This window comes from Leuresthes tenuis, unplaced genomic scaffold (assembly GCF_036924035.1).
Source record: "Leuresthes tenuis unplaced genomic scaffold, fLeuTen1.0.hap1 SCAF_7, whole genome shotgun sequence".
NCBI lineage: Eukaryota > Metazoa > Chordata > Actinopteri > Atheriniformes > Atherinopsidae > Leuresthes > Leuresthes tenuis.
Genome location: NW_027325361.1, coordinates 22,102,249 through 22,126,012, shown reverse-complemented (window position 1 = coordinate 22,126,012; position 23,764 = coordinate 22,102,249). Strand labels below are relative to the sequence as shown.

The window sequence follows — 23,764 nt, the reverse complement described above, 5'->3', positions numbered from 1 at the left end:
GCTAAAGGGTCTATTTTCATACATAAAGCGCACCGGGTTATAAGGTGCATTAAATTAAACAAAACTCAGATAAGTTAAACTGTATTCATCTCACTTGTTGGACTGCGTGACTGATAGCGTTGAGTTTGAAATCCACTTCGTAAGCATGTTTCTTAACAGGAGCCATTTTTGGGGCAGCGTATAGAAAATGAATGAATGAATGCACACAGCTTAATGTTGAAGCACAGATCGTATTACTCCGCGACGCTCGTGACTACGGTGGCCGTAATGCTCAATCCATGAAACAGTGCAGCTTCGTAGTTTACCAAGGCTGAGCTAAACCATTCTGACAGATTTTTGAGCGCCGTGTACCACATAAAATCGGTTCTAGGTCAGAAAGCACAACCAGAATTAATTCATACATTAGGTGGACCGCATTTTAAGGCGCACTGTCAATTTTTGAGAAAATTAAAGGATTTTAAGTGCGCCTTATGGTCCGAAAAATACGGTACACATGGATGACTTATCAGGGGTAATGTGGGGTAATGTGCGGTAGAAATGTATCAACAGACAATCAAAATGAAATGTTAAATAGATAACAAAAATATGACAATTTGACACCTAAATCAATACTTGGGCCACATATTTGTGTTTCTTGTGTCTCAGAAAACATCTGGATTGCCTGATTCTGCTTTCACGTGTGGACCAGTTCTCAGGTACTCCTGCTGTAGATAATCTTGTTCCCTATCAGCCAACACAGCAGGAGAGCGGTCAGAATCAGTTTGGAGGTATGAAAACCACCCAGTGAGTGCCAGGTGGAGTATCAACATTAATTCCTCATTGGTCTGAAACCCTCAAAATCATTTTTGTTCTTTTCAACTAACAAAGCTGTAGTTACACCATAGCACAACATTTTTATTTGAATATTACATAATATTAATAATCTTAAATTAGTTCTCCAAAGTCATTTAGACAAGAGAAAATCTCTATAAAAGGTAGAATATTTCTTTTCCACAGCAACAGATTATCGTGGAAGTATTTATTAGTTTCATAGATTAGAAAAGGTATTGATGATGGAAAGATCCTGGGGTAGAATCAACAGATGTCTTCTTTTTGGCGCTAAACGTGAATCACCATCCAAAAGAAGTTGGAGAAACATTACAGATTTAAACAGAAAACTGCCTACTGAGTAGACTCTAAATGAAGACCGTGTATTGGGCCTGAGGTTTTCAAGAGAATCATTTTACAACCATGGAAATCAATATATGTGGATGAATACCAGCCACGAGCAGCGAGTAAGCAGCAAGAAAGCTTAGCTTAGCATAATGATTGCAAAAAAAAGCTAGTCAGGCTGCATCCAAAGGTAAAAAAAGACTACAACCGTATTTAAACACAGAGACAAACTCTGCACTGATCTTTTTATACTAAGAAGCCTCTTTCTGTGATAAATAAGTTTGAATCTCTCACATCTGTGGGCCCCTTCCTGCACACTTCTTGCTTTGTCCCTCTGAGTTGTGCAGTCTTTGTCTCCAGCTTCCTGCATGATTTGCTGAGCCTCCACCATCATCTGTCCTTTGTGCTTCTCTGAGAGAGAGTGAGTCATCAGGTTTCATCTCAGTTTTCTGTTTGATCAAATCTGCCAAACCACGAGAGATGACATGATACAACTGGGGCAAACCCTCCCATTGACAAACCCTGTCACTCTGTTTCCTTGATAACTTTCAAAAAGTCTTGGACAGATAAATCTGGACTTACCTTGCACTGCTGTGAGAAGACCTTCAGCTTCAGAGAGAAGGTCCTGCACCTGTAAAACTATGTTCATTATACAAGATAACACGATGAGCTTGAAGAGTTATGTTTCATTGCTCTCTCTGGTATGTGATGCAATCAGTTTATGAAAATATATCCTACAGTATCAAAAGACTAATTTGCATTTACATTTTGTCCCACATCACAGTTATCTTTGTAAATCCCTGATTTAATTGCACTGTGATTAACTGAATAAATTTCCCTCCAGGTATCTCATCAATCAGTTGACTCAAGCCAATTCCGTCAACGACATCTGCCCCCAGCTGTTCAACCTTTGGATCCACGTGTCCCACATCACCACTGTATCTACCAATCTGTATCAGGTCAATGAGGGTTAAAATCACTCAAATTTGCAAAAAAAAAATGTTGCAGTATGTTTTTTTTTGTTTGTTTTTTTAGACTGTAAGGGGATTCTTCAAGGCATATATTTTAAATGTTTCAGATGGAGAACTGCATGAACCTGTGCTGTGGTTTCAGAGATGTCAGCATGCAGGTGGTTCAGACTGGAGAGTGAGGCAACGTCTCGAGTGATGTTTGGCAGCAACTGTATCAGCCAAGCCAGGTCGATATTCATCTTCTCCTCCAGCAGAGTGTAGGCGCAGCCACATCGTTCTGTCAACAAATACGAGGCAATAATGAAGCATAAAAAGAGGGACATTCTGCTAAACTGCTCGTGCCAGAATTCGAAAATCCATTTTTAACACTAACTCACCATTGCAGTCACCAACAGCTGCTGTTATCACACACGATGCACTCTGACAAAAGAAGAAGCTGTTATAGTGGATCTCATCACATTAAGGCGACCTAAATTGACTGGCAAATGGACTAAATTGACTGACTGGTACTGCCAAGAGAGATCACATTTTCCCTGTTTTATGGCTCTACATTAAGGTTAGAATCTAATCTGTAATTATTTTTATGACATAGAAAGCTATTATGGGCCCAGCGCTGTCTTGTCTGAAAGACTTTATTGTTCTATATTACCCCACAAGAACTCTCTGTTCCCAGAATGCTGACTTGCTTGTGGTTCCCAGAATTTTCATGACAAAACACACGTCTTTTCAGCTCTGCCCACAAATTTCCTACACTGAGATCGGGGCTTTGTGAAATTTAAATTAAACTAATTTATTGGGTGTGTTTGCAGTCATTGTCCATTTTGAAGACCCTTCCTGGCTGATGTCTTGCCGCAATATTTCCACATAATGTTCTTTCCTCATGATACCTTTATTTGGTGAAGTGCACTAGTCCTTTCTGCAGCAAAGCGGCCCCACAGCATGATGCTGCCACCCCCGTACTTCACAGTTGGGGTGGCGTACTTCTCAGGTTTGCAAGCTTCGTTCTTTTTCCTCCAAATGTAACAATGGTCATTGTTGAAAATAAAAGTAAAAAATAAGGTCTTTGTCACCGTGTGCATTTGCAAATTCTAATCTAACTTTTTCATGTTATTTTGATAGTGTTGACTTTTTTCCTTTCACCTGTGTTGTCGCAGGACTTGTTTTACTTTGCTTTTGTTTTTGGGGTTGATATGCACATTTCATACCAAAACACCTTCATCTCTGGGCCACGGAAGCCGTCTACTTCCTGGGTGACACGATGACTGGACATTCCCATGTTGTTTATACTTGCATATTACTGTTTGAACAGATGAATGTGGCACCTTCAGACATCTGAAAATTGTACCCAAGGGTGAACCAGAGTTGTGGAGGTCAACAATTCTCATCCTGATATGTTGGCTGTTCCCATGACGTCACACACGGAAGCAGTGTGTTTTGAGGTCTGCCTTATAATGCATCCATAGGTTTGCCTCCACACCTTGTCAACTGACATATCAAAAGCTTCTAAAGCCATGACATCATCATCTGGGTTTTCCCAAATTGTTTAAAGGCATAATAATCTTAGTGTATATAAACTTGTAACTTTAAAGAAAGTCATATCTCTCTCTTATTATTCTAGCATTTAGCAAATAGAAATAATTTTGATAATCCTAACTGACCTAAAACAAGAAAAGTTTAGTCTGATTTAATGTCAGACAGTGAGAACAAAAGGTTAGGTGTTCTTATGCAGTGTATGTAAACTTCTGCTTTCAGCTGAAAGTTTGCTGAAGTTTGTTTGTGCCGTACCTGTTAAAAAATGCTCCTTATTCAAACCTTTCTGTTTATTTTTATCTTTATTTTTTCTTTGCTTGACATATTCAAACTTCTATTTTTTTTCACTTTTTATTGTAGTGCTGTTATACTTTTGTTTGAAACGTGCTACATAAATAATGTTTAGTTTAATTGAATTATCATAAGTAGTACAACTCAGCCTAATGTCTTATGTGGTACTACTAGGATACAGGATAATCTTTTCATTATTATTGTTATTATCACTATTTCAACTCAGAGAGTATGCATACAGAACTGTGTACTCTATGTCTAAAAGAAGGAGCCATAGGTAAAGTGGAAAACTGTTGGATACACAAATCTAAATTTGAAGTCTTTTTGGAAATCATGCTCATTTCATCCTTCAGACTGCCATCCAGCTTGTTATCAGCTTGTTATCAAAACCTGCATCTCTGATGGTATGGGGTGCAATGGAGCTAGTAACTTGCACATCTGAAAAGGCATTGTCAATGCTGAAAGGTATGTACAGGTTTTAGAGCAACATATGCTCCCATCCAGATGACATTTTTTCAGGGAAGACCTTGCATATTTCAGCAAGTTAATGCTAAACCCCATACTGCATTAATAACAACAGCGTGGCTTTGTCTTGCCTGCAGTCCAGAACTTTTTCCAACTGAATAAATTTGATGCATCAGAAAATGCTAAACATGACAAAGAAGATCCGAGAGTCCACATTCCTCTCCTGTAGGTCAACAACTGATCTCCTCAGTTCACAGACAATTGTCTGTTCTTAAGACTAAATATTGTTAAAAGAAGATACACAGTGGTGTATCATCCCCTCTTGTAGCTGTGAGATTAGCTCCTATTTTTCATGAATTTGTAAAATGTCTCTCTTTCCAAATTTGATGTGTTTTCCATGTTCTATTGTGAATGAAATATTGTTGAACAAGATACTGTTTTATATATACTTACTAAGTGTCCCAACTTGTTTTGGAATTGGGGTTGTACTATTTGTTGCATTGTAAAGAATGTAGGTGTTTTTGGAGTGTTTTCATAAACCAGTACTTACTATTTCACTGCAAGTCTTTTCTTAAGCTTTATTTTTCTGCATTTGAATGAAAACGTTTACTAACCTCCAGTTAGAGAATCATAGATGTTCACATACATATATTCACACTCATGCAGGCTTTGTAGAGGCAGATTAGACAATCAACAGACACTGACTTGTTCTGAGTAGATGGACATGGACAGACATGGCAGGTCCTGTTGGGAGCGTTTCCATAGTAACCCTCTTTACACCACTCATAGTGGTCCCCGGTAGTGTTGAACTGACAGTCCTGGAGGAGAGTTAGGTCAAACATAACAACAGCTAAACAATATTCATCGGCCTCATCAAAGTGGCCACAAATGCCACAATGCTGGGGGATAAATTTGCTGTAAATTTACATTCGTACATGTTTCCACTGTGTGTTGAGTTCCCTGTTAGTTCATCACACACTTTGGAGAGTCCATTGCAGCTGCACGGCACACACTGACCCTTGTATGGTCCTGCCCACTGTCTATAGTAGCCAGAATTGCACTTATGCTCAGAAACAGGGTGCTTAACAGTCGGCTGGAGGACAATTAACATACGCAAACACACCGACGCAGCCTGGCCTGGTTAGAAGCACTCTTTTATCAATGCTAAGTGATTAATTTGATCCCTTGCACAGTTAGATATGATTGATTTTTTTCAAAATTTGATATGGAAACAGAAAATAACCAGAAGAACACATGTAAAAATGATGGAATTGCAGAAGGGTCATTATGTACCATGGTTACCAGTTGAGCTTATATAGCAGCTGATAATAATTATGTCTAATAGTGAATTTACTGAACATTTAATAGAGGCTTCATATTGTACTCACTGAATACAAAACTTAGATCAAAATAATTTCTTGGCTTCATTTTGCAATCACGGCGTGCTTCATAATCTCTTTAAAAACAACAAACAAATTGCCGCATTATTTGAGTGACAGCACCTGCGGTCTGGTCGCTGAGGGAGGGTTCACAGAACTTTTTCTTGCTATGTCTCTTCTGATGGATCTGACTGTGACTATCAACTCTTTGAATGATTCTGAGTCGAGCGACAAATTGGAGCAAAGCAGAGCAAAAACTGTCATGTTGCAGTGCAAAGCAAAGATGTTTTCCACTTCATTTTAAGCCTTCCTATAAGCCCTGTAAGACAAGAGGTGGAAAAATCCTTCCTCCTACAGCACTACTTCTCCTCCTCCTGTCAGGCGTCTCCTTCTCCAGTCAGGCGACTGCCACAGCAGGCGAACTGTGAAGAATTTTGTGAGAGACATGCAGAACAGCTGGATTCAAAGTGTCAGTTGGTGTACCATATCTTAGTTTAAAGTTTGGTGGAGTGTGATTGCACATGTAGGCATTGAGGTCTTTAAGACGCAGTGGATCACATATTACAGAAATGATAACATGAGAGATTTCAGTCAAAAAGAGAAGTAAGAAATATACTGTGAAGATAGTTCCATCAACTGATAGATTTAGTTTATTATGGTTAATCAAGAAAACCACCAAAAATGCCAAATAGAAAGAAAATTATAAATATAAGTTTTTTTGTAATTCAGAGAAGCATTTTATTTGCTCTGTATTCAACAAATTCATGTTGAGGCCTGAAACTGGCTAACACATTTATACAATGCTGATGTATTTCCATCTCTCCCACTGTGTATCAGCTGTCAGTATAAGTGTTACTAGAACAAAAAGAAAAGAGAAAAAGCTTTGCAGTCTGAAGACTTAACAAAAAAAATTAGAAACAAAAAACGATTGTGGCTAACATTGTTCAGTGGATCCTTCAGTGAGTACATGCATAGGGCAGGTTAAGCTACTTTATTTATCATGGTTCACAAAATCATTACAATTGTATTATGGTAGTGAACAGTTATTACACATTTACTGAAGCAAGACTAAGCAACATTTTGAACAGCCGCACACTGTAGGATAGTTCAATTTCACCTCACAAGTGCATGGTATCATTATTCCACAGTTCATCCCAAAAAAATGTTTTGGAAGTTTGGTGAAACTCCGTAGCTGATGAGCTAACTGCTAACACTAGCCAGTAGATTGAAAATGCCAATAAACTTATTTTCATCTACTTCATACTATTGTTTATAGGCTAGCATTCACATAATTGGTCATGTCATTGAACAAAGATTTTTTTTGAAGTAGAAAAAAGTTTTGTTTGCTAACTGGGTGACAAACCAATTCTCCATGAAGCAGGTGGTACTTTGAGAGAAGAAGTTCTGTAAACGTGAGAGCGGCAATAATGCTAGCAAGTATGCTAGCTTCTAACAGTTTAAGATTTCCAGGGTTTGTTCTTTTAAAGATCAAATTGTTTTGGGAACAACTGAGAAAGAAAGGTGGAAAGAAGATGCTGAAAATGCTCAAACAACAAAGAGTGTAAGAACCACCCTGAGCCTCCTGGCCAGGACCAAGGGATCAGAGTAGGGACCCACTCTGTCACCAGGCCCTGGAGAGAGATACTGCTGCCAAAATAAATCTAATGATACACTCAAGAATTTGATACGTTTGGCTACTTTTTTATGTCCTCAATATGTACAGATTCATGTCCGCCAGATAGATGTTTAAAACCAACCTAAACAGAGTCAAGTGGAATTTCTGGCTGAGATTAAGAGTTGTAGAAGTTACAGATGGCCGCTAATAGCCCTCTCTGCCTCAAAGAAAAGGTGGTAAATATTTGCATGTCCACCCATGTGTTATGTATCTTAATTAAAGTTGGACTGACATATTATTAAATACATATTACTACAGTCATTTGACAAGGAAAAAAATTATGTTTGAATGGGAATTTTCCCACTGAAGTAGCTTAAGTGTCTTCTGTGTGTGTGAATACATGTTATTAGCATATTAGCAAAGTTCCAGTCTCACTTTATTTTGAAAATTTGTGACAAATTAGTAAAACTTCAGATAGCTATCTCATAAAACATGTGTGTTTTACATCCCTGAGAGAAGCAATGTGTTCCACTGTAAAAATGCTGATGTGAATCTTTGCACAAACCTTTATCTACACTGTTTGAATGGTTCAGGAAATACAGATTACATGAGTTCAAAGATGACTGTGTTGTATGAGCACAGACTAATGTTTTTTGGAGCTCTTGTTCAGTGAAAGAGCACAGCAGTAACACTCAACTCTATTTAATCATAATCATAGAATTGGGTACAGAGCGTAGCTCGCTATGCCACAAGCGTTCCTGCCGTCACGGATCACTCGCATGTAGCCGCCCTCACCCCAGCTGGTTCCCCAACTAGGAAAATAGAAAAGCAGAGCGATGTCTTTATTCATTAAAGATTCAATACAGAAAATTGAGTGTTATTTTATCCTATGTGAGTGGGGCTGCACAGACCTGTTTTTTATGATCCAGTAGTCTTGGCCGTCTTCTGAGCCATAGCCAACCAGCAACACTGCGTGACTCAGATGGTTAGGGTTACAGTTGGGTTCTTCGTAAATTCCTGTCAGGAAAAGTCAAAGCCACACTACAGGTGAACAGGGTAAACATATAACCAAACTGATATCTATTTAATCTGTCATTTAATCTATTGTTTGGAATAAAATATGTATCATATAAGCTTTTTAAAATAATGACATTATAATTGCAATGTTAGAGTGTTTAAAGACAGTTAACCTGAGCTGTAGAACAGGAAACTTGCATGATCAGCATCAATCGCTACAGTGATAGGGCCAATAGTTGCCACAGCATCAGCCAGAGCCTGCTCATCTCCTTTGGGTATGAACCTGTAGTCTTTGATATGAGCAACCGCCAGTCTGCTGTCATAGAAACAAGGCTGTGTGTCCTGTTTAGAGAGATTAATGTTACTGCGAGGCTGGATTCAGAATCAATCACGCTTTAATTGTTATGATGGAGTCAGCAGGTTGAGTCTCACCACTGAGGTGTATGGGTAGGTGTCTGTAGCCTGCAGCCCATTGCTGACCACGTAGTCATATGCATTGGCCATCCAGGCACCGCTGCAGCCACTGGTGCCGTATGGTCTGGAGCAGTCCACCAGGTTTTGCTCACTCAAAGAGACAAGCTGACCTGTTCTCTTGTATAGTTGTCCTTCTATCGCTCCTGTAGTGCTGAATGCCCAGCATGAGCCACAGTAGCCCTGCAAAGACAATTCAATGCACAGATCTGATTGTGATAGCTCAGATAAGATCTACTTCAGTGAAAGAAACAATGCCTTACCTGATCTTTAACCTCAGTGACATAACCCATGCTTCTGTAGTCGACAAACCAAGTATTTAACTTCTTTGCATTGTAACGCAGTCTGCGAGCAGAGACGTCCTTCCCTCTCTTAACGAACTGGGCGTTCATCGTGGCTCCTTGCAAAACCTGGAATTCCTGTCTTGTCTACATGTGGAAAACACAGGGAAGATGATGCTGGAAAAAAATCCCACTGATGTTTAAACTTTTATTTTTCAGGAAAAATATAAATTCTTCTCTCATGTTAAACATCAGTGAAAGTCACCAGCTAGTTAGCTTAGCTGAGTACAAAGACTTGAAACAAAGAGAAGCATCCAGTCTGGTTCTGTCCAAAGGAGACAAATTCTACTGTTACATCTGAAGCCATTTAGTCATCAATTGTACCTGATCAGTGTTGCTGTAAAAATAAAAACAATACTCCTTACTAGGTCTCCATATTTATTCATGGCCATAGAAAATGACCTTCTCCCCATGAGAAAGCCTTGATTGTGGTCTTCAATCTTTTGCTTATTATCCTCCCAGATGGCCATCCTTTGCATGTCTTCCTGAGAGGAAAAAACACATAAAAAAACAAGCAAACTGGTGAGTCAGATCCCACATGCACCTATTGTATTGAAATTGCCTAAAGTTTTTTAAATGTCTGTCTTACTAGTTTGTCGTGGCTTATGCCATGGTTACTTTTCCAGATCTCCCACTCAGTCAGGACCACCTCATCCGAGTCTGAGAACACGCGCTGTGGGCCACACAGCAGAACGGAGAGCAGGACGGCTCTCGTTAGAAAGCTGATCTGCTGAGCTGCAAGAACCAGAGCATCACACCAGCTCATTTTATGTGTTTTTGCATATTATAAAGGTGACCCAGACTGTGGCATCAAAACAGGAAACAGTAAAACACAAACCATATTAACAAACAATGTTTTCTGTAGGCCCAGCTGTGGTTGAGGTTCATTTCTCCCAAATCTACAGTAAAACTACAACTGCAGTCAAAGCACATTACAAAATATGTTAAGGTTTCAGTTGTTTTCCAAAATAAGATAAAGAGACCGAGCAAACTTACCAGTGCAGAGGTGAGTCTGTTTTGTTCCCATGTTCTGAAAGCAACTCTGACCTGTCACACAGACACAGACCATCGAACTTCCTTTTATAGCTTTCCAGTAAGTACATGTTTCTACTCTACTTTTTCTTAATCCTTAAAGCAATGCCTGCGCCAGCACCTGTGAGGGGCATTAGACAACAAAAATAAGTTGCTATCCCTGTTTTGACTCTGCAAACCCATGGTTAACATTTAGAAACAGCTAAAGCTGCAATATCGTAAAGCCTTCAAACACCAGTTTATGACTGACCACAACCTCTGACATCTAACTTTCTAAAACCAGCGCTGAAAGAAGAACTTTACATCAGTAAATGTGCCAATATATTTATGTAAAGCTACCAAATTTTGCAGTCAAGCTGCAACTGGAATCAGTTTCCAAAGAACAATATAGTTAAACATCAATAAAAGCACACTGGCTGCACACAGACTCTACAACTGATAGTTACTCACAGTTCAGTACAAGACTGTTGATACTGATGCATCAGAGTTAGTAGAATTTCACTGTTAGATAGTACAATTGTAATTCGGAAAGGAACTGATCAAACTTTGCAGAGAAAAAGAAAAACACGAAATGTAGAGTAAATATATATCATAATTAGAGTTTAATACTGCTTTTGCTTGAATGTAACCCTCTTTATTAGTTAGCTTTAGTTGTTTTAATTTCTCCGGACTTTCCTTGTTTGTAAAATATTGGATCAGCTTTACCTACCTTTCTATCTACCTTAGCTATCTTTAACAGAAAAATATGTTTGTGTTTGCTGCAAAACCTTGCTTTAAGTTAAATATTGAAGTAATTATTGCTGTCAAATAGATATATTAGAGTACAAAGTACATTATTCTATCACAGTATAAATGCTCAAATATGATGAACTCAAAATTATACGTAAATACAGTTGAGCAAAAGTAATTAGTTTTGAATTTTGGCTATCCACCAGATCAATGTAGAGATATGTAGACTACAACCAAAGATGTTGGTTTCTCCCAGTCACTTGTTATCCAGGGACCAGGGCAAATGGTAGTCATTACTCCGCCGATAAATGCACATGTGTGCTTTGAAACTTTGGGCACATTTCTCAGTCCATCATTGGAAAGTGATTTAGTTTAGTGATTCTTCAGAGTAGTTATGGATTCTATAAGAGAGCAAATAATTGGTGAACCTGATTGATGGAGAGTGTTGTTTTTTATTCATGAAAATGTCATAAAGCCAAAGTAGTTTATTCATTTTCTAATTTTTGTCACCTTTGGTTCACGATCAAATATTTTGGTCCGCCACTGGGTTTTTTTTTTTTGTTTTTTTTTCTCGGCACAGTTTGTATTTGTGTTCAGCAGCGCCCCCTGGCGGCCGTGACTGAGGCCGCGCGCAGGATCGCTGCAGAGGATGCGCCAAGCTGACAAGTCCTGTCTGTTATTATGTCCGCGAACGGGCCCCCGGCAACACCCAAACACAGTGCGGCAAAAGGGGCAGGTGGCGCTCAGCATCGCGTCTAATGACTGAGTGCGCAGGAACGGGAATCATGAGTCACGAATGAGGTCTGCATGATGTCTTTCAAGGTAAAACCAGCTTTTATCATCCATCTCTGACGGCACGCAGCCTGAGAGGGCCTCCATGAGACGACACATCACACCTGCTTCCTCTTAAAGTCTAGACTAGTTCATTGTCAGTGTTGCAATAATGGCGTGATGTATGTAGCTTTAAAGCATCGAAAGGAAATAGTAGAGCTGCCATTAGGCTGGCTGTTTACTGACGTTAATGCAATTGTACAGTCTAGCTCGCGGTTGGATATGGGTGGGTATTATCAGGTGTCTTACAGTTCATTCACACATTGATCCTGGTGGGGTGCAGGAGTTGGTCTGTTCTGAGTAGTGTGTGTATGCACTTAAATGACATGTGTTCGTGATATCGTGGAGACAGACTTTAGGATGATGACTTTTAAAGTTATTACTGAATATTGGAGTGACTGGAGCTCAACTGAAGGGGGGGGGGGGGGGGGGGGGGCACGACTCACCTGTCATTCATACTCAGACACATCATTCCTTGTAGCCTCTGCACTTAGTGGGGAACACCTGAACACACTCTGCTGCTGTAACTTTCTGCTGGCTGCATGTGTAATGCTATAATGGTGGTTTCAGTGTCAGTGTTTGTTGTGTGTATTTACCCTCCAGAAGGAAACACCTCTGGCTAATGCTGTGTTTTGGGCAGCGAGGAAGGGAAACTTGGCTCTGCTTCAGCTGCTGCTCAACAGCGGGCGGGTGGACGCGGACTGCAGAGACAGTGTACGGACGCTGCATGTCCTGGCTGCTCAGCTGCACGCTTTAACCATAACCCACTTGTGGTAGGGACACAGAGTCTCAACCTTACCTCTGTGATGCATGTGTTTGTGTGTGTGTCCTTCATCATGAACAGATCATGAAACAACTCTCCCTGGGCACATAAATGTAAACGTCCTGATTCTTTCCACAGAGGAAAAAGTCCTGCTCTTGGCCCCACTGGTTCTCACCCCTCCATTTTGCCGAAGGAAAGTGCCCCGTTTTAATCTTGCTCTTCAGCTGGATTGCTAGGGGGCATTTGTAAAGCTAAAATGACCATTTCTCTTTGAACTCCAAAAGAAAAGACACACCTACCCCACCCCCAATAAAGAAAAAACATAGCACTAAGAGGAGGAATTGGGATGGGTTAGCTTCACTATAATTCTGGTTGTTGCGTCTCCAACTGTGTGACATTTTGTATAATTTTACTACACTTTGTTGAGTTTCCGCCTCATTATCCACATCTTTCTTATTTTGCTCATGGTGAATCATTTGTATGGATTTACGTCAGCCATCACAATTTTTATAGCTTTGCATCTCAGCTCAATTTGTGTCTTTTTGTTCATTTCTGCATCTCTTTGTGACCATTTTACATTTTGTCATGGCTGTTTAGTGTCTCATATAGTCATGTATGCATATATTTTGTCACATTCTTCTTCATTTCCATCTCCTGATTTGAGTTATTGGGACATATGGAATATTTCTCATCTCTTTGTAGCCATTATATGTCTCTTTGTGGTAATTTTTCTTTGTCCCTTGATAGTAGTTGTGGCTGTGTCTGTCTGGGAGACCCATTCAGTGATATGTCCATGGCCATCACACTTTTATATCCATATGTTTTGTTTTTCTCCATCGTGGTAAGGTTAGGGGGTTTTACGTCATGCTGGAAACCTGCGCAATTTAGTTAATTCATGACTACATTTAGAGTTAAAAGTAGGGAGAAAACAGGCTTCTGGCTCATCATCTCCATGTTTCTTTTCAGTATGGAACAACAGCACTGATGGTGGCATCTTATACCGGCCATTATGAGTGTGTCAAAGAGCTTATCATGCAAGGAGCAGACATCAACTACCAGAGAGAGGTAAAATAACATGATGAAACTTCTATCACTTCAAACTGCATCTAGAGACTCCAGGAGGTCTCTGCAACCCAGGCAGCTTGTCTGGTACAATCGCCTAAAACCCACAAAATATTGTTTTTACGCTTTGGTTTTTGTCAGGATAAAACAAATGTGAATCTGGTAATAAGTAAGCCCATATCGTTTACTGGTGAATTTATCTTCCATACAGGCAGCAGCAAGCTAGCTATCCCCTTTTTTTCTAGCCTAAGTTAAGTTAATGGCTGCCCATGAAGAACATTTCTACTGTCCAAGAGATAGCCTGTCACCCATTCCCAGCATAACTGTTTTACAACTGCTAAACAAGCTTATTTTCTGTCCCTAGGCGAGGCTGTAGCTAATTGTTTTTTAAGCTTTAGCAGTGTAGCTACATAGCATGCCAGATGGTTCTTTTAAGATAAAAGTGTCTGTAATGCTAATGTTCTTTTGTTAAACAATGGCATTAAATTAAAAATTAATACACTTAAAAAAACCTGAAAAATTCAGTTTAATCAACTTGGATAGAAATGATATTTTATATTGCTCGCTTTCAATATGTAGAAACACGAAAAGGTTGTGTTTAGCATTAGGATGTAAGTCACAGGTGAACGGGAGTGTCTATTTTTATCATCCTCTCCAGACAGGTTCCACTGCTTTGTTCTTCGCCTCCCAGCAGGGGCACCATGACGTCGTGAAGCTCCTTTTTGAATTTGGTGCCTCCACTGAATTCCAGACAAAGGTATGCTGCGATGACGTGTTTCACAGCTTTCAGGTACTGCTCAGACATCAGAATGCACCACGTGGAGAAATCGAGGCAATGATGCACAAAATATCCTGCTGAGCTATACCTCTCTTTAAATGCATTATCTATACAGCTAACAGCAGCGACTTTCAGATATTTATCTTTCTATTCTGCAGCTGAATACTTTTTAATAGTTGTCATTGTTGTGTGCCCTCTCATCTTTGGTGACAGGATGGTGGCACAGCTCTCACTGTGGCCTCTCAGTATGGTCAGTCCAAGGTAGTGGACATCCTGTTGAAGAATGGAGCCAATGTTCATGACCAGCTGAATGTGAGACCCTTTGCTTCCACATCCGCAGTCTGCAGTTAGGCCACTTTCCTCACTGTCAATACGCCCTCATGGCTCTGTGTTAGGCCTTCTTTCCTGTCAGGAACATGATGGTTAGGTGCTCACAATGCAGCAGGAATCCAGCCTCTCAGGTTTCTGCAGACAGCTGAGTCAGGCATGAATCACCTTTGGCAGTGTCTCTTTAGGCTTTGAACAACAACCTGACTGTACAGAAGTGCATTTATAAATAGATTATATGTTTTTAATGCAATTTTCCCCAGTTGGAGGCTTTTTTGACTATTTTTAGCTCCCTAAGTGCCAAACAACACTCTTTTATTTTTCAGGATGGGGCCACCCCTCTTTTCCTTGCTGCCCAAGAGGGTCATGTGACTGTGATTCGTCAGCTGCTGTCATCTGGTGCCAAGGTTAACCAAGCCAGAGAGGTAATATCCTTTAAAGGACACAGGTCTTCAAATGCCTATACTCTTTTGTCGCCTGCTCCCTCTTCAGAAGGATGTGTATTTTTTTTTTAGTAAAAACAGTTATCGTCTTTTAGATCTTTGCGATAGCAATATCCATCAGTAACCTGACCAACAAGTTGACACAACTCTTGATGAACTCATCTAATCAGCGTAGGCAGTAGTAGCTGGATACGTTAGCTATGTATTTAATGACTCTCAATGACTCTCAGTGACAGCAACAGCTTTTACAACTTTTTTCTGAGTAGCTGTTAGCTTAGCTCATGGGTCAGAAATCCTCCCAGATTCTCCAAACTTGGAGTGCCCTGACTACTGTCTATTGCAGGGAAGAAGTCTGTGTGAGTGTCAGGAAAATTCTCTTAAAATTAGGCTCAGAGTCGCTGGAGACATTTAACACAAAACATTTATTCTTTCAGCAAGGAGAGAAGAATGCGCAACATATCAGGAAGCTGACCCAGAGTTGTCTAAGTTCAAAAAATGATACTATCGCTATTTATGTTTCTGACTAGCCACACAATGTGATGAGAAATTGAGTTCAGACAGTAGACAAAAACAATCTTACAATGTTCTGATAACTAAAAGCGAGGAGGAAGCCTCCCCCCATCACATAGTACAGCTTTTTCTCATAGTATAACTTTTTCTTACGGTGAGTCACTGACGACTCATAAGTACTTTACACATTTCTACTGAAGGAAACAGATACCACGTTAAGCTTGTGTTTGCTTCCACATAAGATAAATACAGAGCCAAGTGATTCAAACTACGCCGAAAGGTCCGTGACAACAGCACAGACTCCAGTAACTGTGATTGGTTCATGTCTGGAGGATTGCTTTGTTCAAAGATGATTCTTCTGTGAAGCAAAACTGGAAAATGTAGAACACTGTTTTTGTATGACCATCAGTCTTATACAGTGTATACCTGTATCTACCTGTGTGATGCCCCCCCTCCTTTAGGAGGTGCCGTGACTTCAGTAAAAGCTACTCCTGTTTTACTTTGGCTGTGTTTCAATTCAAATATATCGCAGAGTTTTCGAGAATCAGGAAAAAACAATATCATTTAAATGTATGGGTTCCCACCCACTACTGGAATCTCAGGGATATTCATTTCTAAGTGGGTTTGTGTGTTGTATTTATGAGAAGTCCGTATCTTGCCAGGTTTTGAGAATCAGTTGGTTTCCTGGTGAGCTGACAGCTACACAGAGCAGGCTACCTGAGGAGAGAATGTTTTGCCATCTACAACTGCTGAAGCCTCATAATTTCATAGTGGTTTGAGTCGGAGCTACATTGTGTTCGTGTGACACAGCCTATATTACCACACGACCCGAACTATTTTGGAAAGCCCCTCGGATCTTGTTGCTACACAGAGATTCTGCGGTGTGGTGTCAAACTGTCTGATGCGGATGTGACGAATTGAAAGTATGCATAATAATGCTCAAATCGCTGTAAACTTGTGAGGTTTGAGCTGTTTTAGACAGAAATGGATGGAATTCAGATGGAAATTTTCACTCTTCTGGTGGCCCCATTCTGAGTGACTTTTAGCTTTCGCTGGGACTTTAGGAAGGCTTCTGATTCACCAAACTGAGAGCACCCTGGCCACTGTTTACTGCAGGGAAGACACCGACTACTCATAAATGCTACAAACAACCCCACTTGAAAAAAGAGAAGACGCCCCTTTAAGAAAGAGAAGAGTGGGTTTATCAAGGCGACGTCCTTGTTGGCTCTAATTCTCTTGCCAAACCAACAGAAGACGACTTCACAGTGAGATGGCTAAAGTAAAGTGTGCAAGTGAGACCTTAAACGGAGTGGGGGAAAAAAACTCAGTGGGCAGTGGAAACTGAGACTTTTGAACAACATGAATCAAGGTTTATGTCCTTTGTCTCTGTCCCCTCTCATCCGTGCTTTCTCCAGGATGGCACTATGCCCCTGTGGATGGCAGCTCAGATGGGTCACAGTGAGGTGGTGAAGGTGCTACTCTTACGTGGAGCAGATCGGGATGCTGACAGACAAGTACGTCGATCTTTTTGAACTGGTAAAGTGCATCAAAGTGTAAATAATGGCAATTTTGTTATTGATTAATGCCATTCAGTCTTGCTTAGTCCAAGAGTGCTGAGCGGCTTTGGTGTTACCAGACTGAAAGGCTGACATCTTCTGTCAAAGGAACATTTTAGCTGTGAAAACAGGAAGCCTTTTGGTGTGACATTTACAACTCACTTTACAGTGTAAAGTAACAACTTATCAAGAGACACTGAGGAGACACATGATGTAGCTGAGAGCGGTTAACACATCATTCTGGGGTTGTCTGCTGTCTTTAAAGGATGGAACGACAGCGTTATTCAAGGCAGCCTTGAAAGGACACAACGGCGTCATAGAGGAGCTCCTTAAATTTTCTCCTTCACTTGGCCTTCTCAAGGTAAAACATGCTGCTGTCATTTTTGTCCTTTTTAGCTAATATAGTTAATGAACCCAACCAGCTTTTTTTTATAGCTTTTGGGAGCATCTCTTTATCAGACTATAACATTGTTAAGCAATAACACTTTGTATACTATAAAGCAACACTTTTTACACTATTAAAATGCTATATCCATACTATAAGTTGTAATTTTCCTCCAGAATGGCTCCACAGCCCTTCATGCTGCTGTCATGAGTGGAAACCTTCGAGCCGTTCTGCTGCTGCTCGGGGCCAACGCGGACCCCGCGCTTCCCAACAGGGTAGGTTACGTAGTTCTTTTGGGCAAACAGACAAAAGTTTCTCTGAGTAGATTGTCTCTGCTTCTAAAAGTTTTTCTGATTTCTTTTGCAGAGCAATGAACTCCCTGCAGATCTCACAAAGAGCGACCGCATCCTAAATGTTTTACGTCTGAAAATCGTCAACGGAGACAGTTGATGACCACCCTCATTTCTGCCTGTGCCACACTGATGAGATGTAGTGAAGAGAAATACATACAACCACAGTGTCAAAAACGGCTCAACTGCAACACATACTGTACACAAATCGTGCTTCTGATGGTGGCTGAAATGAAGACGTCATATTCTGCACAAACCTGGATCAAATATAGTGTAACACAACATATATCTGCCTGCCATCATCTTCTCCACGCTGTTGTTCTACACTACATGCATTTAGATATTTTGCACACTATTTATTTGCCTTTTTAATAAATGTGTATAAATGGAGAGTAAGTGTACAAGTTTATTATGATAAGAAGATGTAACATTGTTTTTAATTACGCTTTGCAGTGGGGAACATGTGAAGGCACATTAACAAAGAATAACCTAACTTGACATATTTTCGATAAAGTATTGTTTATTTGTCAAATTAAATTGTTTCGCTGGCGGTCAATATAAATAAACACTTGAAATTCACCTGTGCGGTGACTGATTCAGTGTTTCATTTGCATAATTGTGAGTATTCGCCTCTTTGTTCTGTCACAACCTCGACAAACTGCATCTATTTTCCGAAACTCAGGCAGAGGCGATGACAGTCACGTCACGTGACCACCGCGGAAGTGATACTCGCGTTTTGACGCGGAAGAGAGACAAACATTTGGGATGTTTTGCGTTTCACGTTGTTGTTGGATATTAAAACTTATGTAGCTGTTAACGGAGGTGGGGGGGAAATAAGTCATTGGGTTTATTTATTTTATTCGAACGTTGCCACCGAAGGTTGTCCGACATAACAGCAACTAATGGCGGGCGGTAATTTACAGGTGAGTGACAAAACTTTTACAAAGTTAACTACCTGGTTACACAACAAGAATTAATCACCACAGAGCTCTTTGTTAGCTTGGCTTTTGATAAGCAAACTAAGACAACTTTTGCTGTAAGTGGCAAATTAAGAAACGAAAAGCACTTAACCTCAAATAGCTTACACTTTAAATGGCGTGGCACGGTTAATAATCAGTGACTAATGGCTTTTAATGGATGCTGGTTTACTAATAACTCAAGAACTGCACTTAAGTAACATTTTTTTAGGTATTACCTAATGCTAAAAAGATGTGACTTTTTTCTCCGATTTTACGACATTTTAAACTGTTACACACACTAACTACATTTGGCCATGTAAATAGCAACACCCACCACCTGATGAGCTTTTAAAATAACATTGACTGTCCTTTTAAAGCAGCTCAGAGTCCAAGTAGGGAACCACTTCACCAAAGTTCCACAGTGTAATCACTGTAACTATTATGCTCCAGTCATAACATTTACATTTAATTGCATTTAGTCCTTTAGCAGATTTCTTTTTAAAATCCAAAGTGACCTACAAGTGTGGAGCAGCATTTAAGTGGCAGTGCAGTAAGAAACCCAGCTGTGTACATTAAGAGATAAATTCTTTTCAAATGTCTGTTTAATGGAGTACAAACAGAACAGGAAAAGCTGTGCACGGTGAGTGCTGAAGTGCAAATAAGTGCGGGTTAGGCATGTTCGAGGGTGCTGGGAGAGAGGACAAGCTGTTCTCTGAAGAGAGGACTCTTCAAGAGATGGATGAAGGTAGAGAGGGATGACCCTGCTCTGACAGCATGTGGGACCCTGTTAGATTCATGGTTTGATATTTGATTCCATCCCATTTCCCAGAACGTTTGAATTGTGTTTTAAAATGTGAATAAAATCTAGATGCAGTCTTGAGCAAAGGTATTTACATTCTATTCAACTGCAAATAATTGCTGTAACAATACAGGTGTACCAATTAGAGTCTTTTGAAAACTATCTTCTCCTTAAGCATGTAAAGGCGTCTTTGTAGCTTCATTGCAACTTTTTCATTAAACAGCTCCTTGAGACTTTATTCTCTTTCATATCGTTTGTTCTCAGAAAGCTATAGATCTGGCCAGCAAGGCGGCGGAAGAAGACAAAGCCAAAAACTACGAAGAGGCTCTCCGATGCTACCAGCACGCTGTGCAGTACTTCCTTCATGTTGTCAAGTGTGAGGAACCTGCACCGACTGAGTTTTACAGCCGTTCTGTGATTTTTATTCAAACAGCACGCTCTAAATGTCACGTGTTGTTGCCGCAGATGAGACGCAGGGCGAACGAGCCAAGCAGAGCATCAGGGCCAAGTGTGCCGACTATCTGGACAGAGCTGAGAAGCTGAAGGAATATCTGAAAAAAAAGGAGCAGCCGACCAAGCCTGTCAAAGAGTCCCAGTCTGGCGATAAAGGGTGAGAGTGAATTAGTTGATTTCCCCGTGTTTGTTGCAGTGGTCACCACTTGTGCTCACGGTCTTCATTCGACTGATTGGCCCGTGAAAAACGGCAAAGTTGAACCACTTGATTAATGTTGTCTTTTGTCCTGTAATGTTGTGTTATTTAAAAGAAACATTTCTAATCCTGTGCAGATCATGGAGAGAATTGAGAACCATGTAGGGCAGTAATATCAGTTTTTCATTCAAACGTAAATAAATAGCTGCGCTGCCGGTCTCTGTTTTGTTTTAGAAGTGAAAGTGATGAAGGGGAAGACCAAGAGAAGAAGAAATTCAAAAATCAGCTCTCAGGTGAAATAGACGGTTGAATTCAATGGCATTTCTTAAAAGGAGAAAGGCTTCGACGTGTAAAACAGCTTGTCACACTCGTCCTTCTTCCAGGTGCCATTGTTATGGAAAAGCCGAACATTAAGTGGAACGATGTAGCCGGACTGGAGGGAGCCAAAGAAGCTTTAAAAGAAGCCGTTATCCTGCCCATCAAATTCCCTCATCTGTTCACTGGTAACTGAAAATGAGATACAGGTCTTAACCCCATGAAGCTGCTGTGAACATACAGATTTTTCTAATTCTGTTTCTGTTTGGTCAGGTAAGCGAACTCCTTGGCGAGGGATCCTTCTGTTCGGCCCTCCTGGAACAGGCAAATCCTACCTGGCCAAGGCGGTGGCCACAGAAGCAAACAACTCCACCTTCTTCTCCGTCTCCTCCTCTGACCTGGTGTCCAAGTGGCTGGGGGAAAGTGAAAAGTAAGGCTCTGGGCTTTTAATGCAAACGGTAAAGAACAAGCTGGAAGCTGGCAACCAGACAAAAAGCATCCGTTTCCTCTCCACCTTTGTCCGTCTGCAGGCTGGTGAAGAACCTGTTCACCTTAGCCCGAGAACACAGGCCGTCGATCATTTTCATCGACGAGATCGACTCCCTTTGCGGCTCCAGGAGCGAGAACGAAAGCGAGGCCGCTCGCAGAATCAAGACAGAGTTCCTCGTCCAGATGCAGGGTGAGCGTGATGAAATATAACCTCGACTGAGCTAAAAGTTTAAAGACTTGGTCAGGAAGTGTAAGAAATGTCGTTCTTCATAGGCACAGGTAACTGTCTGTCTATGTTAGAATTAAAGTATGAAAGTCCTCTCAAATAAAAGCCACAATTTCCCACACTCCCAAATACTGAAGCAGCTCTTTTAGAATTTCATCCCAGTCTTGAAGTCTTGTTCTGTTTAGTCTGTGATATGACAAAGAAACTGTCGCCTTGGTGAAGCTTATGCCAGAAAATGTTTGCTCAAAGAAGCTTCCTTTTAAATTGAGTGATGAATTGATTAAATGTCGCTGCTCTTTCCTCCTCTCAGGTGTTGGAAATGACAATGAGGGAATCCTAGTGCTCGGAGCAACAAATATACCATGGACATTGGACTCTGCAATCAGGAGAAGGTTTGCTTAACTTACTTAATACCCATCCAACTGTCTCTCCTCCTCATCATCATCCAGTGTTTTTTTTTTTTTTTAGGCTAACAAGGTTAAATACCTCAAAATGGCTAATTGAACCTCTCGTCTGTCACAGGTTTGAAAAGCGAATATACATTCCTCTGCCAGAGGACCACGCCCGCTCCTTCATGTTCAAACTGCACCTGGGCTCCACCCCCAACGACCTGACAGACGCAGACTTCGTCACTCTGGGCAAGAAGACAGACGGTTACTCTGGAGCAGACGTCAGCGTGATCGTCAGGGACGCCCTCATGCAGCCCGTCAGGAGGGTTCAGTCAGCCACTCACTTCAAACGGGTAAAACACAGCCTACCTGTCCTGTTTTTTGTTTTTTTTAACAGCGAGCACACTTCTGTGGGAATCCAGCCGGACTGTATTGTTCCAGCGTCTCAGAGCAATGAACAACTGTTAGCAGAGCAACTCCATCATTCAGTTCAACATAGTTCTCAATGTTTTAACACAATTTAGAAGCTGTAGTCTAAAACATATCAGACATTACAGAGTGAGCTTTACTCAGACTTTAACATCTTTGAGCTCATGTACACTTCTCATTTAAAAAAAGGTTTCAAAAAGTAACCGAGCATTCAGCAGCTCAAGGATGAGAGCTAAAAGGAGACGGACTTTAATTCACCATTCATCGGAGACAAAACTGTAAATGAACTGCGGCGTGTACATCAATGAGTAAAGCTTGACACGTCTACCAGCTGGCAGCAAAGCATTTTACGGTGTGTGTTCACCCATGCTGGGAGTCAGCGATCTGTTTTCAGTCGTTTTGATGGCCTCCTCTTACTTTGTCCACCCACGCCTGTTAACTCTAGGTTCGAGGGTCATCGTGGAACAATCCTGGCGTTGTGGTGGAAGACCTGCTGACGCCGTGCTCACCTGGAGACCCCAACGCCATAGAGATGACGTGGATGGACGTTCCTGGGGAGAAACTTTTAGAGCCAGTTGTGTCCATGGTAAGAAAAGACATTTGACGCTGAGTGCTACTGATAAACATATGGACTGGGATCTGTTGTGACCTGCCTGATTGTGTCTGTACAGGGGGACATGCTGAGGTCGCTAAGCAACACCAAGCCCACAGTCAACGAGCAGGACCTGGACAAGCTGAAGAAGTTCACCGAAGACTTTGGTCAGGAGGGCTAAAAGTCCTCTCTCTCTCCTCATTATTTCGATCAGATGACCGATGTTTTGGTCTCTGACATTTAAAAAATGGCGGACATTTACGGGAGCTTATTAGAGCTCAAAGTTCTCCATTTACTTTTTCATCTATCGATTCGCTGAGACTTTTTTTTAAGGGTTTTTCATTTAACTTGCTGCTTTCATCTCAGAAACCAAAGTGTTTGATTTTACAACGTGTACAGATAGATTTTTAATTAAACAAATGTTAGAACAGTTGGGTTGATCTTTCCTTCTTTCCAACACTATGCTCAGTCAGGAGCACGATACGGGGCCTGAGACCACTAGTTTCATGGTCAACTGTGTTCTGTTTTGTTTTTATGAATGGGAGTTTATTTGCTCTGTTTGCTCTTTTATAAACATGTAATCAGCTGTTTCCAGGTTATTTTATTTCAATACATTGAGCTTTAACACCTGCACTTTCGGGGTTTTGGTTAGGTTGCAGAAATTAAATGAATGTACCTGTATCGCGATGCTTCTGGGAGCATCTCTAAATTCAGATCACTTCCCAGTTAAATATTTACACCCCCCCCAGGTGCCATCATATTGCTATAGTCAGGCTGTATATGTGAAACAGGCTTAACTGCAGCGCTGTTATGCTCTGTGTATAAATCAGTGTGCCTTTGGGTTGGAAATATGTTTAAGAATTTTTTAATTTGCAGATGTTACACCAATAAAACTGAAGGGCGTTTGCACTTTTCCTCT

The 23,764-nt window shown here is 40.8% G+C and overlaps 3 protein-coding genes across 5 annotated transcripts; 2 read left to right on the top strand and 1 right to left on the bottom strand.

Moving 5' to 3' along the window:
• Positions 1-7,788: 7,788 nt before the first annotated feature.
• Positions 7,789-10,285, bottom strand: cts12 (cathepsin 12). Its single transcript, XM_072389911.1, has 8 exons — positions 10,229-10,285; positions 9,822-9,967; positions 9,598-9,717; positions 9,155-9,319; positions 8,853-9,074; positions 8,594-8,762; positions 8,315-8,420; positions 7,789-8,215 (listed from the first exon to the last, which is right to left on the bottom strand). The coding sequence occupies exons 1-8, from the start codon at positions 10,257-10,259 to the stop codon at positions 8,116-8,118; spliced, it is 1,059 nt and encodes a 352-aa protein (XP_072246012.1). The 5' UTR covers positions 10,260-10,285; the 3' UTR covers positions 7,789-8,115.
• Positions 10,286-11,625: 1,340 nt separating this feature from the next.
• ankrd29 (ankyrin repeat domain 29) lies at positions 11,626-18,564 on the top strand. 3 transcript variants are annotated; one of them, XM_072389909.1, is made up of 10 exons: positions 11,626-11,815; positions 12,428-12,538; positions 13,554-13,652; positions 14,308-14,406; positions 14,641-14,739; positions 15,081-15,179; positions 17,123-17,221; positions 17,529-17,624; positions 17,825-17,923; positions 18,015-18,564. In XM_072389909.1, exons 1-10 carry the CDS (start codon positions 11,801-11,803, stop codon positions 18,096-18,098), a joined length of 900 nt encoding a protein of 299 aa, XP_072246010.1. In that variant the 5' UTR covers positions 11,626-11,800; the 3' UTR covers positions 18,099-18,564. The 3 variants fall into 3 exon arrangements, with proteins under 3 accessions (XP_072246010.1, XP_072246011.1, XP_072246009.1); XM_072389908.1 differs by lacking the exon at positions 11,626-11,815 and adding an exon at positions 11,822-12,050; XM_072389910.1 differs by lacking the exon at positions 12,428-12,538.
• Positions 18,565-18,719: 155 nt separating this feature from the next.
• LOC140312206 (vacuolar protein sorting-associated protein 4B-like) lies at positions 18,720-23,759 on the top strand. Its single transcript, XM_072389918.1, has 11 exons — positions 18,720-18,921; positions 20,021-20,132; positions 20,222-20,366; positions 20,640-20,698; positions 20,789-20,908; positions 20,994-21,150; positions 21,251-21,399; positions 21,746-21,827; positions 21,958-22,177; positions 22,699-22,839; positions 22,925-23,759. The coding sequence occupies exons 1-11, from the start codon at positions 18,901-18,903 to the stop codon at positions 23,024-23,026; spliced, it is 1,308 nt and encodes a 435-aa protein (XP_072246019.1). The 5' UTR covers positions 18,720-18,900; the 3' UTR covers positions 23,027-23,759.
• Positions 23,760-23,764: the final 5 nt, after the last annotated feature.

Excerpts from the sequence above, each read along its gene's own strand:
- cts12 (XM_072389911.1), bottom strand. The coding sequence starts at position 10,259 with ATGGGAACAAAACAGACTCACCTCTGCACTG. Across the intron at positions 9,968-10,228 it reads ACAGACTCACCTCTGCACTG|CTCAGCAGATCAGCTTTCTA; the intron begins GTAAGTTTGCTC and ends TGGTTCTTGCAG. Across the intron at positions 8,763-8,852 it reads CCTACCCATACACCTCAGTG|GACACACAGCCTTGTTTCTA; the intron begins GTGAGACTCAAC and ends CTCTCTAAACAG.
- ankrd29 (XM_072389908.1), top strand. The coding sequence starts at position 12,015 with ATGCAATTGTACAGTCTAGCTCGCGGTTGGATATGG. Across the intron at positions 17,222-17,528 it reads ATCGGGATGCTGACAGACAA|GATGGAACGACAGCGTTATT; the intron begins GTACGTCGATCT and ends CTGTCTTTAAAG. Across the intron at positions 17,924-18,014 it reads ACCCCGCGCTTCCCAACAGG|AGCAATGAACTCCCTGCAGA; the intron begins GTAGGTTACGTA and ends TTTCTTTTGCAG.
- LOC140312206 (XM_072389918.1), top strand. The coding sequence starts at position 18,901 with ATGGCGGGCGGTAATTTACAG. Across the intron at positions 18,922-20,020 it reads TGGCGGGCGGTAATTTACAG|AAAGCTATAGATCTGGCCAG; the intron begins GTGAGTGACAAA and ends GTTTGTTCTCAG. Across the intron at positions 20,909-20,993 it reads ATTCCCTCATCTGTTCACTG|GTAAGCGAACTCCTTGGCGA; the intron begins GTAACTGAAAAT and ends CTGTTTGGTCAG.